The 14,659-nt window shown below is 35.9% G+C and overlaps 1 protein-coding gene across 1 annotated transcript in view; it reads left to right on the top strand.

Moving 5' to 3' along the window:
• The window catches only part of DCC (DCC netrin 1 receptor), a 1,450,760-nt gene that overhangs the window by 1,296,026 nt on the left and 140,075 nt on the right, over positions 1-14,659 (top strand). The window contains exon 20 of the mRNA XM_043979362.1: positions 2,669-2,863. Coding sequence (XP_043835297.1) covers positions 2,669-2,863 — 195 coding nt within the window. The remainder of the gene's footprint in view (positions 1-2,668; positions 2,864-14,659) is intronic.

Raw genomic sequence — 14,659 nt, 5'->3', positions numbered from 1 at the left:
AGTTCCTGAGTTCAAATCCGGCCTCAGACGCTTGACACTTATTAGCTGTGTGACCCTGGGCAAGTCACTTAACCCTCATTGCCCCACAAAAAAAAAAAAGAATGATAATATTGAAATATATTAGATAAAGTAATTTGTCCCCAGTGCTCCCAGCATTTTTTAAAATTTTTATTTGTTTTTTTTTTTGCTTGGCAATGGGGCTTAAGTGACTTGCCCAGGGTCACACAGCTAGTAAGCGTCAAGTGTCCGAGGCCAGATTTGAACTCAGGAACTCCTGAATCCAGGGCCGGTGCTCTATCCACTGGGCCACCCAGCTGCCCCCAGCATTTTTAATATATAAACTAATTGCTTTTTGTGGGTAACAGAATTCTTCCTTGCTGGTGCCTGCAACTTTGAAAGGATGAAATTATCATTAAGGCAAGTTTAGAAATTATTAAGAGAGCTCCAAAATATTTAGTATCTCCAATCTGATGATTGTTTTTAATAGAAATGATAAACATTTTTATTTAAAGTTTGGAGTTCCAAATTCTATCCTTCCTTCCCTCCCACCCCTCCCTCCTCCCTGAGGTAAGTGAGCAATCAGATATAGGTTATACATGTACAATTATGTAAAATATTACCATATTAGTCATTTTGTATAAGAAAACGAATAAAAGGAAAAAATGAAAGAAAGTGAAAATAGCATACTTCAGTCTGTGTTCCATCAATATCAGTTCTTTCTTTGGAGGTGGATAGGATGCTTCATCATTAGTCCTTTGAGATTGTCTTGGATCATTGTATTGCTGAGAATAGTCATTCACAGTTCTTCATCAAACAATGTTGCTGTCATTTCTTACAGCACAATAATATTCTATCACAATCATATACCACTGTTTGTTTAGTCATTCCCCAACTGATGGACATTCCTTTGATTTCCAATTCTTAGCCACCACAAAAAGAACTACTATAAATATTTTTGCACAAATAGGTCTTTTCCTCTCTTTTTGGAATGTCTTTGGGATATAAACCAATCAGTGGTATTGCTGTATCAAAGGGTATGCATAGATGCTCTTTGGGCATCATTCCAAATTGCTCTCCAGAATGTTTGGATCAGTTCATAACTCCACCAATAGTGCATTAGCGTCTCAGTTTTCCCTTATCCCCTCTAACATCCAACATTTTCCCTTTTTTTTGTCATATTAGCCACTCTGATAGGTGTGAGGAGGTGGTACCTTGGAATTGTTTTAATTTGCATTTCTCTAATCAATAGTGATTTAGAGCATTTTTTTCATATGAACATAGATAGCTTTGATTTCTTCATCAGAAAACTGCCTGTTCATATCCTTTGACCATTTCTCAATTGGGGAATGACTTGGATTCTTATAAATGTGATTTAATTCCCAATATATTTTAGAAATAAGACCTTTATCAAAAAATATTCCCAGTTTTCTGCATTACTTATAAATTTTAGTTGCATCGGGTTTTTTATGCAAAACTTTTTTAGTTTTATATAATAAAAATCATCTGTTTTACATTTTGTAGTGTTCTCTATATCTTCTTTGGTCCTAAATTCTTCTCTTATCCATAAATCTAACATATAAACTATTCTATGTTCTCTTGATTTGCTTATGATATCACCCTTAAGGTTAAAATGGGTACAAGATTTATACATAAAGGGTGATATCTTGGTATAAAGTGTGAGATGTTGGTCTAGCTTTTTCCATACTGTTTTCCAGTTTTGCTGCAGTTTTTGTCAAATACTAAGTTTTTGTTCCAAAAGTTTAAATGTTTGGGTTTATTATACACTAGATTAATATGGTCATTTTGAATGAATGTCTCCAGTTGTACTTGGATACATTCCATTATTTGACACTCTGAGAAAGTCCTGTTATCCATCCTTCTACTTATATGCAACTCCTTTTTGACTTCTGATTTCATCTTTACATAAAGATGAAAGAATGTCCTTTTCAATATTATATCCAATAAGTGCTGACCACTAGAGGAGACCTGCTTACCATAATTACTGCATGCACCTTCAGTTAACATCAATAGGTGGCACAATGTTAGCATCCCTTTCCCTCTTTTCCAACATTCTTCCATCATTGTTCCAAGGACAGAAGGGTGCCACATAAAATTAAGGTTCATTTTTTTTCTTTGTTACACAAATAATTCTTCACTTAGTGGTTATCTTACTAAAGAATCTCTGTACTTCACTACAGTTCACTGGGCTAGAAAGAGAAACTTGGTTAACTCCATGCCTTAATGAGGTATTAGAGAAGAATTTTTATAACAAAATAAATTTTATTATCCCTCTACAGTCAAAGTACAAAGAACTTTCATCCATATATTCACCTGTTTTATCTTTGTGATAATTATTAGCAAACTTGACAACCAGAATTTATGAGTAACATAAGTTATTTTGAAATTTATTCAGTATTTTTTTTGTTTCTAATGATTCTTTCCTCTTAGAAATATTGAGCATTGTTGCAGCAATATTTATTTAATTCCAATGATATATGTAGGTGGGGGTGAAAATCATTACTTATATATATAATACTATACTATATTTTCTAATGTACCATCAATATTATAAATGATAATAGGGAAGCAAATGTGCTTTGAAACAAAATGGCAACATGCAGTTCCATTTATTAACCCCTCAATATATCTTTTTTTGTTGTTTTTGCAGCTTACATCCTTTTTTATACTTTGGACAAGAATACACCAATTGATGACTGGATTATGGAGTCAATCAGTGGTGACCGACTGACTCATCAAATTATGGATCTTAACCTTGACACTGTGTACTATTTTAGGATTCAAGCCCGAAATTCCAAAGGAGTGGGACCTCTTTCTGACCCCATTGTTTTCAGAACATTAAAAGGTTTGAAATTTTTACTGTTGTCAATCTGCTTTTATGAGATTTTTCTAAAGTAGTTTTGGAGAGAGCTTTAGAAACTTCTCTCCATGATACTTATGGTAGCAGCAGAACTGTGGTGAATACTCACAGTAAATTATCATACACCCTTTATGCCAAAACCAAAATGTGAAAGAATGATCTATTATGTGGTCAAGTCTCCTACAGTCTCCATTGAGACCAACTCACTTAACTTCACTTTCCCCATTTAGAGTCCTTTTGGAATTTTTGAATTGATTTCATGTGTATTGACTGCATTCAAAATATAATGAAATCCATCACCCATTTTATGTAAGGGGATAAAGATGAAAAGCAGTGAGTTATGTGAATGTTGTAATGAAACGAACTTTAAGTGTTTTCTTTCAGGGGCTATTGTCCATGTAGGTAAAAGAAAGTTTTGAAAATGGCAAGGCAGAAAATTTCATATGGAAGTAATGTGTTTATTTTAGGCAACTGGGACAACATAGAACATTTTCTTACTGTATAATTTCCAAAGAAAAGTGCTGCATGCTTCAGAGAATAAAAATAGCTCCCAGAAGAAGCATAGCTATCCATGCCTTAAAAAAAAAGTCAACATACCAAGATAAGGTCTTAATATCAGCCCTTGTGCCTGAAAAATACTACATTTGATTCTACAAGCAACACTAATTCAGGAATTTTTAACCTACTTATAGATATATGAAATAATTTGGAATTTCACTAGATGATGTTTAAATGTTTTCAAGATGATGAAAAATGTTCAAAAGAAGGATTACTTGACCTCTAACTGACCATACATGGTGATGTGGAAAGAGAGATGAACTTAAGAGTCACAAGACTTAGGTTTGAATCCTACATTTGCCATTTCATGCCTCCATGACCTTGGGCAAGTCACTTTAACTTCCTTGGACTCTATTTCCTCATAGGTAAAATGAGAGAGACAAAGACAGAATCAGGGAGAGACAAAGAGCCAGCCTCGATGACTTATAAGACTTATATGACTATAATCCTATGATACTATATTAGTATGTATAGAGGGTAAGGTACCTGAAGTGGCGCCAGAAACCTCCTTTTTTTCTCTCTGACCTGACTCACTCACCCCAACCTGAACTGGCAAGTATTGGGGCAGAGGGTTTCACAGAGTAGGGCTGTCAATGGCTGTAACAAAGGCAATGAAAGGCAACGCCAGTCTGGAAGAAATATACATCTTCATACACAGTAATAATTCCTGAGTCCTCATTGGCGTGCTTCCCATAACACAAGTCATCCTACTAAATTTTACTCTTCATTCTTAGGCAGATCTTTATGTTTTGCTTTCTAAAGGCTTTGAGTCAGAGAAAAGTGAAGGAAAATGTAGGCAAACTGTTATGCACCTTTCCCCTGTGTCAAGATTCAGGTGGCGCTAGAGAGCAAGGCAGCCTTTCCCCTAGTCAGCTTTTCAGGCATTGCGGAGATTCTCCTTTCCTCCAATCAGTTCTTTCAAAAAGAAGAGCTTTCCTCCAATCAGATCAAAAGCAGAAAAGTCAGCTGGTATTGGTTTTTGTCAGTCTCTCTCCTCTGATCGCTTCTGATGTCTTTCTTGGCTTCTTGAAGGAGCTTCTCCTCATCTGGTCACTGGTTCCTGATCTACTTTCTGATGTTTATCCTTTAATCTGGCTACTAATGCCTCAAACCAGAGAATCTTCATGTGAAGTTATCCAATTCTAACATGGGTTGAGAAACCCAAAATCCACATTTCTGTTTGATTCATGGTTAATATATAATTGTGCCATAGTCCCAATAAATGTCACTGATGCCATTTCCCCAGTAATAAATGCTGATGTCATGAAAACAATCCTATTTGAATTAGGTCCCGATAAACAGTATATTTTCACCTGACTCTATTAATTAGATAATGGAAATAAATTAAAGTTAATACTTTCCCTCTGCTCTTTTACCCAGATCTTCTCGTTTCTTTTATCTGAGGAACTGTCCCCCTTCCCTCTCTCAAGGTCCTCAACAGAGACTTTGTTTCTCAAGCTCTTTTTATGTGTTTTTTACATGAAATGCTTTTTTTCTGATGCTTTCAGTAAATTAAAAAAAAAATGTCCATGTAAGAAAAGGGCAGTACCTAATACTATGATTTGAATGAAAACTGAAAAATATAACCAGTCACCAAGAGAACTTAATCATGTCACAACACTGGTTTTGAAACCCTAGGCATCTGGCGTTTAATCTCAACATTTTCAGCTTTCTCTTCTGTAACCAGGGAGAACAGGCCACCGATATGATAGTTGCATTAAAGTATTTTGTTAAACTAACAAGCAATAGGGGGGGAAAGAGATGATGATGATGATGGTGGTGGTGGTGGTGGTGGGATAAAATCATCAACCAATTATTTAACTTCCCCAAAAAGAAGCTTCAGATCATTAGTATAGTATATGGTTTAGTTTCCCCCATGTACTTAGGACCAGGAAAACCTATAGTTCTGAGGCATGTACAAGGAAAGTCAACAGGAGGATGGCTTTTGATACATACTTATATGAGTGCCCAAAGCAAGCACAGAACCATATGTTCAACTTGATGTAGAGGATCTGATATGACAATGTTTTGTTTTGTATTGTTTAGTTTATTTGGGGTCAGGGGGAGTAAGTTGGGGAGAAAATTGAGAGGAACAAGGAAAAGAAAAAATTTATACATTTGTTTTGAGCTTATTATTTTCTTGTCAGGCTTTTAGGGCTTATGTGACCAGGTCACTTTTCACTCCAAATGAATTATTTGGAATACCCTGGTTATTCATTGTGCTACCATGAAATGTGACTAGATAGTGCTTTGCAAACACTTCATCTCCATCACCTAGATGGATGCCAGCTTAATTTCATGCTTGCAATTTGTGCCAACTAAAAGATCTCAGAGAGAGCTTAAAATGAATCAAGGCATCCAAATATAATAAGCAGGCAGGGTAATGAGACATCATAAGATTCACAAGTAGAGATAGATAACCAACCCCCAAAGATTATTTAATGAACTGGATATCATATCCAAATATGTTTATCCAAAGGTATTAAAATTCATCTGGGAAATGATTCCTAGAGATGAGAATATCAGAGTATACCACAAAGATAAATCTAGGAATTTGTTATAACTTGTAACAGTCCATGAGGAATAAATCCAATTCTCTGATATGAATGTTTATGTCCGCCCTCCTAAATATGTCATGTTCAATAATAGTCAGGGAATTTTCATAAATCTCTCCAACCCATAAGGTAAAAAGGAGGAAAAAAAGTTTCTGAAGTCCTGAGCACATTTTGAATTATGCAACAATGTTGATGCTTCCTGCCCTAAATGATAATTAACAAGGAACATGTAAGTGACTTGTGTGTCTCTTAAAATAACAAATATTCTGTTGGCAGAAAAAGTCATCCATCAGAAGAAATGTGAAGCCATAATGGTTTAAATCAACCTCAAAGAAACTCATTCACTTGTTCTCTGGCTTAAGTAAATTTAGATCACAAAACTGCTTTAGCAAATCTCTCTCTATTTTATCAGAATGTGACCTTCTTTGTTTTCTTTGAGAGACTTATCTGCATTCCCAAAACCAGGAAGTTCAAAGGAATCTATTGAAAATGCCACAAACAGGCTACTATTTCATTGCAAATTATGCTTCCATACAGGTATATGCCATTTCCTCTACAATTAGCCTTCTTGAAAACAGTCCTCATTTCTCCTGAAACTAAATTTGATCTGCTCTGCAATAACATTCAGCAGATTAGACTATCACCCCTTATAAAGTCAAATCACATGTAAACTTAAGAAAATAAAAGCTTTAAAATCTTTAAATTTATGATACTTTATTCCATGGTAAATAGAAATTCTTGCTTGAGGATGTCAAGGGAAAGGTAATGAATTCTGTTCTGGATATGTTAACTTTGAGATGTCTTCAGGGCATCTAGTTTGAAATATTTAGTTGGCAATTGGTGATATACAACTGGAACTTGGGGGGTTAGGGCTGGATATATAGATTTGGGAGTCATTTGGATAGAGATAATTAAATAGCTAATGAGTTTACTGAGAGAAAAGAAGAGAGCCCAGATTAAAGCCTTATAATAATACCCAAGGTTAGGAAATATGATATAGTTGGTGAACCAGCATCTCTTCCTTTCTTCTCATCTCTGAGATGATAGGGGATGTCAAGGAGTTTTAAGATATAGAGAAGGGGAGCTCACAAAAAATGAAGAGGTTTAATACCCATTTGATTGGATATAGAAAGGAGGATCTTTGGGAGGCATGAGTAGAGAAGCAATGTCTTAAAGCAGGTTCTATGGGAAGTGGAATAGGAAATCAAGGAGGAGTAAAAGGATTGTCTTGGAATGGTGAAGGCCTAGCTGAAATTGAATAATATAAAATTCTAGAAGACACAGTCAACTTGGTGTCTGACTTCCTCTAGATTGGTTTAGTAACACATGAGAAGGAGTAGAGGAAATAGACGGTGGCTGGGATAATTGGCAAAGGACAAGGGGGCCAGGTATTTATAAGTAGAAGGCAGTGTGGAATTGAATTGATTATCAATTGAGAAAGGAAGAAAATGTAGCCAGAGTATTGTACTGATAGAAAAATTTTAATATAATGACTGAAAATTGTTAATATCAAATGTAATACGGAATGCCACTCCCTTAATAATCCTAATATTGTCAGAATTTCAGTAATGTCTTTACATTCCTACTCTTAAGATACTTACTCTTGCTTAGGTTGAGCTGAACCACGCCCTAAGTCCCTGTACCAGAGATTAGACCTTGTAAAGAACCTAGCTTAAACTGAATCTCAGCTTCTATTTTCCTTGCACCCTTCCTTTGGGATTCATGGCACTAAGTACAAAATAGCCAAAATGAAGTGGGTTTTTTTGTTTGTTTGTTTGTTTTGTTTTGTTTTGTTTGCCTTGGCTGCTAAGGACCACTGGGTTCTCTTGATCAGGCCTAGCTATCTCATTCTACCTCCTATCCCTCTCCTCCTAAAGATATAAAAAGCACCGGCCCTGGATTCAGGAGGACCTGAGTTCAAATATGGCCTCAGACACTTGACACTTACTAGCTGTGTGACCCTAGGCAAGTCACTTAACCCTCATTGCCCTGCAAAAAAAAAAAAAAAAGATATAAAAAGCTTTTTCATGGTTCTTGAAGTTGGAAAATCCAATGTAATCTTCATTTATGGGACATCCCACAGGGTAGTAGGTTTGCTACCCTGTTATTTCAAAGATGCTTTATTCCTCAACTCATACCTTTGATCTATTTCAGGAACTGATAAGACTTAGAATATTGGGGAATATTAGAGGTGATGTTGAGTGCAAAGAAAATATTTAAAAGGAATGAGATATAGGCTGATATAAAATGATAGGAAATTATAGTCAGCTAAAGGAATGTCCAAGCCTTTGATCAAGGAAGTAAAACATGTGTTAGTCATGATGAGATCAGAGATAATAGCAGTCCCCAGTATGACTGGGGTAGAATGCAGTACTAAATAACAGGATTTACAGAGACTGAGGTGTCATGGGGTTGTTACTCTCAGGCAGCCAGTGAATAAGTAAGCATAATAGGAAAATAATAAGTGGTAGGACATTATTGACCCCACCACCCCTATCATCAGGTGGCAGATGAATTGAATAGTCCAAAGTATCTATAGTGACAGAGCCATAAATGATGAGACCTGGAAAAGATTTTAGAGACCAAGTAGTCCAACTACTCACTAATAGAAGAAGAAACTGAGGTTCAGAGAAGAAAAATGACTTACAAATTTTTACCCAATCATTTAGAGGCAACTTGGGATTAAAACAGTTCTCTAAATTTTTGTTTCAATGTTCTTTCTTTCATACTATGTTGTCTTAAATCCTTATTCTTTGTAATAACTGGTAATTTCATTCCGTGATATTGGGCAAGTCATTTTACCTCTCTTAAGAATTTAGTTTCCTCCTCTATAAAATAAGGGAATTAGAAGAAAGTCTCTGAAATATGTAGTGGGAAATAGTAGATTGTGACTTGTATTCTAAATCAGGAAAACCTATGTCCAAATGCCACCTTCTGACATAGATCAGGCAAATCATCTAAATGCTCAAAGACCTGAGAAATTTTTAAGTTTACAGTTGTAGAACATGTGCTAATGCACACTGGTAAAAGGAGTTTCTTAATTGAGAGTCCCTTTCACTCTTGAAGGGTGTCACAGGACAAAAGTAAGACCAAGGCCTCTAAAATCCTCTAACCCTATGATCCTATAAATGCACTACCTTTATTACCCGTGAGGACAGTCAAGTGATCCTCACATGTGATATCAAAAGATACAAATCCTTGTCAACAATAACAAATAATTTTTTTCTCAACTACAGTACAACTTAAACCTCAAAATTTGTTTAGTTCTCCTTTGGAACAATAATCACCAGAGTCTGGTACTTTAACTGAAGAAAATCAAAGTTATATCAAGACAGCCATTAATAACTACAGAAAAAAGCCATAAGGTTACAGTAAATATGGAATTTCCATTAAAATGCACATTAATTCTAGTCACTGTGTAAGAAAAAAAACCTTTTTAGTTAAGTCTGTGGGTAATGAATGCACTATGTTGAAGACAAAAGGAAAAAGAGAATAATGAAAATGAAGAACATGAAGCAGATTTTCTTTTGCCATCCACAAATATTTCCATTAAAATGAGTTTTTGCTGATGAGAGTCTCTCAGGGATACCCCCAGATGGCTATGTCTGTTGTTTCTTTAACATTCTTGACAATTTGGGTTCTGAGAGGTCTAAGACATCGTTCTCTATATTCCTTCTACCTCAAGCAGTTCTTGTGGCAGCAAAGTGACCTATAATGCTGTATTAAAGTTCTGGTTCAAAGTCTTATCCCTATCTCTTCATGGATTCTTAAGTGTCTCTAGGACCTCTTTGTCATGGGCTTTCCCTCTGCTCTATCTTATCCTGCTAGATTCATTTCCAAGTTTTTGCATAAATCCTCCATTATAGGTGCACCAATGTTTCAAAGACCTTCCTCTGGCTCTTTTATTATTTTGTGGATATCACTGCAACACTTGGTCTACCCATCTCTTATCCATCCCTCTTTATTTATCAACAGATCACTTCCTATTCCTTGCTCAAAATGTTAAACACCATAGGGCCAAGTATAGATTTCTTGGGCACTGAAATGATGATCTTCTTCCAAACTGACATTAAACTAACAACGACCACTCTTTGGGTCTAGTCATACAATCAGTTTAAATTCCCCCTAAATGTAGAGAAATATATTTTATATCTCACCATCTTATCCACAAAAACAGCATAAAAAGGGGGCAGCTAGGTGGCACAGTGGATAAAGCACTGGCCCTGGATTCAGGAGGACCTGAGTTCAAATTTGACCTCAGACGCTTGACACTATTCTGTGTGACCCTGGACAAGTCACTTATCCCTCATTGCCCCACAAAATAAAATAGAAAATAACATTAAAATGTCAAATGTTTCATTGCATATCCTTGATAATATCTTACATGGCACTCACTAAGCACATGATTAGTAAAATTGATTTTTAAGTATGAAAGCAGAGTTTGCAAACTATAGTCCAATGAGTTTGACCTGAGTTTCTAGTAAGTTTTAGAATATATTAAAAAGATGATTAGTGAATATCAATAAAAGAAAGCAATTAACATAAAAGTCAGTAAACAACTGATATCAATCTCACTTTATTTTAATTTTTTTAATGGCATTACCAAGTTGGTAGAACAGGTAAATAAAGTAGACATAGTTTCCCTAGATTTTAACAAACCTTTGACAAATTCTTTTATATTATTATTATTATTATTATTATTATTATTATTATTATTATTATTATTATTATTATTATTATGGTGAGGCAATTGGGGTTAAGTGACTTGCTCAGGGTCACACAGCCAGTAAGTGTCAAGTGTCTGAGTCTGGATTTGAACTCAGGTCCTCCTAAATCCAGGGCCAGTGCTCTATCCACTGTGCCACCTAGCTGCCCCTCTTTCCTATTATTCTTATAGAACACCTGGAAAAATATGGGATAGTATAATTAAGTAGATTTAAAACTGGGTGCATACCTTAACCCAAGGTATAATCATTAGCAGTTTGATATCAAATTGGAAGGAAGTCTCCAGTGGAGTCACCTTGGTCAGTCACTCAGCTAAAATGTATTAAGTACCTACTATGTGTCAAACTCAGCTAAGTGCTGAGAATACAAAGGCCAAAAAAAGTCATCCCTCCTCTCAAGAAGCTAGCTATCTAATGGAGGAAACAATATGCAAATAGCTATGTCAAACCCAGATAGATATAGATAAATATAGCTATAACTATCTATACTTATTCATCTATATAGTATATGTATATACATATACTATATAGAATTTATGAATAAAATGTCTTAGAGGGAGGCACTCAGAGTAAGGAGAACCAAAGAATTCTTCTTGTAGAAGGCAGGACCTTAGTTGAGATTTGAAGGAAGCCAGTGCAGATAGGAGGCAGAAATGAGAAAGAATAAAAGTTCCAGGCATGAGGGGAAGCTAGTGAAAAGACTCAGAGTAGAGAGGTGAGACTAGTGTTACTAAGTCACAGAGTATCTGGAGGAGAGTAAGGGATAAGGAAGCTGGAAATGTGGGAAGGGGCTACGTTATGAAGGGAGCCACCAAATTTTATTGAATGGGAGTCAAAAGGTAACATGGTCAACCTGACCTTTAGAGAGATCACTTTGATAGCTGAGTGGAAGGACTGCAATGGGGAGAGACTTGAGGCAACAGTTAGGCTATGGCAATTATCCAGATATAAAGTAAAAGGGTCTGTATCAGCATGGTTGCAGTGTCAAAGGAAAGAATTAGGCTTGTAGATGAGCGTTGTTATGAAGGTAGAAATGACAGGATTTGATCCCTGATTGACCCTACGCTGTTTTACATATTTACGAACAGCTTGGAAAAGTCATAGATGGTATGCTTATCACATGTGAAGAAGTCACAGAGTTTGGAAGGATAACTAACATACCATTTGACAGTCAGGATTCAAAAAGCTCTTTATGAGGTAAAAATATTAGGCGGAATCTAATAAGATGCAATTTAATGGTTTTGATTATGTAATCTGACATGAGTTCAAAAAGACAATTTCAGAAATATAAAATGTGAAAGGGATTACCAAGTCTATTTCCTGCAAAAACATCTGAACATCTTAGGAGAGTGCAAGTTCAATCTTCATTAATAGTATGTTATGGCTGCTAAGAAAGTTAAAGTAATCTTTAGGCTGCATTGAGAAAAAGAGAATCCAGGCATCAAAGGTATAAGATCTTATATACTCTTCCTCAGTCAAATCACATCAGGGGTATTGTGTTCATTTCAGGGTGCCATAATTTAGCAAAGATATTGATAAGCTAGAGAGCATGTGTAGACCATGGGCACACATAAAAAGTAAGCTAAGGGGGCAGCTAGTTGGCTCAATGGATAAAGCACAAGCCCTGGATTCAAGAGGATCTAAGTTCAAATCTGGCCTCAAACACTTGACACTTAACTAGCTGTGTGACTCTGGGCAAGTCACTTAACCCTCATTGCACTTCAAAAAAAAAAAACAACCGAAAGCAAAAACAAAAAGTAAGCCAAGCTGGGTATACTGGTATTGCCTGGGGCAAGCAACTACCATGGGCTCTTCTCCTATTCTATTTAAATAATGCATCACAGAATTTACTGAGAATTAAAGTCAAACTCATTGGCCTAGAATTTGTAATCTCTGTTTTATGACCTTTTTTTTTTTTCTGTTGAATGTCAGTATTGTTATTGTTAACTTGCACCTGAAAATGGCATAAAATATATCATCATGAACAAATGATATAAAAATCTAATAAAAGACTTCACCTAGGGGAGGAGTAATGTTTGTTTTTGCCCCCACTCCTGACCTACAGTCATCAGAATATGGGCTCACCAGTGTCCGGAGGAAGGCAGCTAATAAGGCAGACAGAGAGACAGAGTTCATGTCATATGGCAAATAGTAAAAGGAACTGGGAATATTTAACTTGGAAAAAAAGACTTGGAGAGGGGAGGGAATTGATAGCTGTTTAAATATCTCTTTTTTTTTTTTGATGAGGCAATTGGGGTCAAGTGACTTGCCCAGGGTCACACAGCCAGTAAGTATTAAGTGTCTGAGGCTGAATCCGAACTCAGGTCCTCCTGACTCCAGGGCCAATGCTCTATCTGCTGCTCCACCTAGCTGCCCCGCTGTTTAAATATCTGAAAGGCTATCAGATGAAAGGGTAGGCTTTTTTTTTTTTTGCTTGGTTCCAGAAGATGAACCAAACAGTGTTGATGTAAAGGAAAATGTCCTCATAATTAGAGCTCTCCAGAAGTGGGTTGAGATGTTTCAAGAGCCCACTCTAGGCTATCTTTCTCAGGAGGTATAGCAGAAAAGGCTGGAAGTCCTCTTTTTGTATCTCTTGATGAGAAGATTCTTGTCCAAGTTTGGAGTCCCTCCTGGAGCTCTGTGGCAATATGCTAGAGCTTATTTATACCCACTATGTATCTTTCCATTGTCCTTTGGGTCACCTGAAATTGTGATTCTCCTGAGAATAGTAGTATACTATGACTTGTGGGACATGACAGCTGTATTCTTCAAGGACACAAAATGTGAATTAAATTCTGTGGTCTGCCTTAAGAAACTGTTAGCCAATAAGATAACACTATTATACTTCAAGGCACAAGAAGCTGAATTTTATCTCTCTTGAAAAAAGATGAGGAGAAATGAATAAGCAGTAGATAGCCTCATGATTTATCTAATAAAAATGTATCTAATACGTAAACTTCAGTTTTAATACAAAACTAATTTTATGTCTATCTTTAAAACTTGCTCTAAAGAGTAGGTTATTGTTCAAAAGCTGTTTCTTGTGTTTCAATGGAAAGTGCATTTTCCTACAAAATTCCCCTCTGCTTTTTCTATTTCTACATGTCATTGAAAAACGAATATAAAAGAAGTGGATTACCTAATTCTCAAATCTGTTCTCTTGTCATGCAAACACATATATCCTATTCATTTGAAAGGAGCTTTTGTCCATCCACATTCCCTTGTCTGGTCTCCTTGTGACCAAGGGCACACATTGTAAGGTAGTTCTCTGGGGAGAAATTGAAATAGGTGAACCTGAAACGGTATCTTTTTTTTTTTCTGCATAAACATAACTAACATATACAACATAGAAGAGGTGTTAGAAGTCATACAGTCTAATCCTTTCATTATACTGTTGAGGAAATTAAGGCCCAAGGAGGTTCAGTGACTTGACTCAATGCCACATTCCAGGTTCAACCTAACAAATCCTTAGACATGTGCCCTAAGCAACTAAGTGAATTCATGTAGGTATACCAGAGATCTCAAAGACAGCCTAGTATCATTGAGGTAGCTCTCATTGAAAGGATGAGGTAGGCCCTACTATGCAATGCTAACATTAGCTGTCCAAAGGTATACAGCATTCAATCTAATTCAATTAAACAAATAAACATAACTATCTACTCTAGGCAATTATCTACTCTCGACTCTCAGGATACACTATAAATATATATATATATATCATCATGAATATATATAGATGTATGTGCATGTATGTGTATTTATATATACATATATGTATATATACATACATATATGTGTGTGTATTTTGTATATGTATACACATACACACACACACACACATATGGCTCCTGCCTTCCAGAAACTTACAATCTGACAGAAAAACTACATGGGTAGAGAGGTACATATCAGCTTTCTAGAAATATAATGTTGAGATTCTGATTCATTTC

This window comes from Dromiciops gliroides, chromosome 1 (genome assembly GCF_019393635.1).
Source record: "Dromiciops gliroides isolate mDroGli1 chromosome 1, mDroGli1.pri, whole genome shotgun sequence".
Lineage (NCBI taxonomy): Eukaryota > Metazoa > Chordata > Mammalia > Microbiotheria > Microbiotheriidae > Dromiciops > Dromiciops gliroides.
Note: the sequence above shows the minus strand (reverse complement) of the source record. Positions and strands in the feature narration are given on the sequence as shown.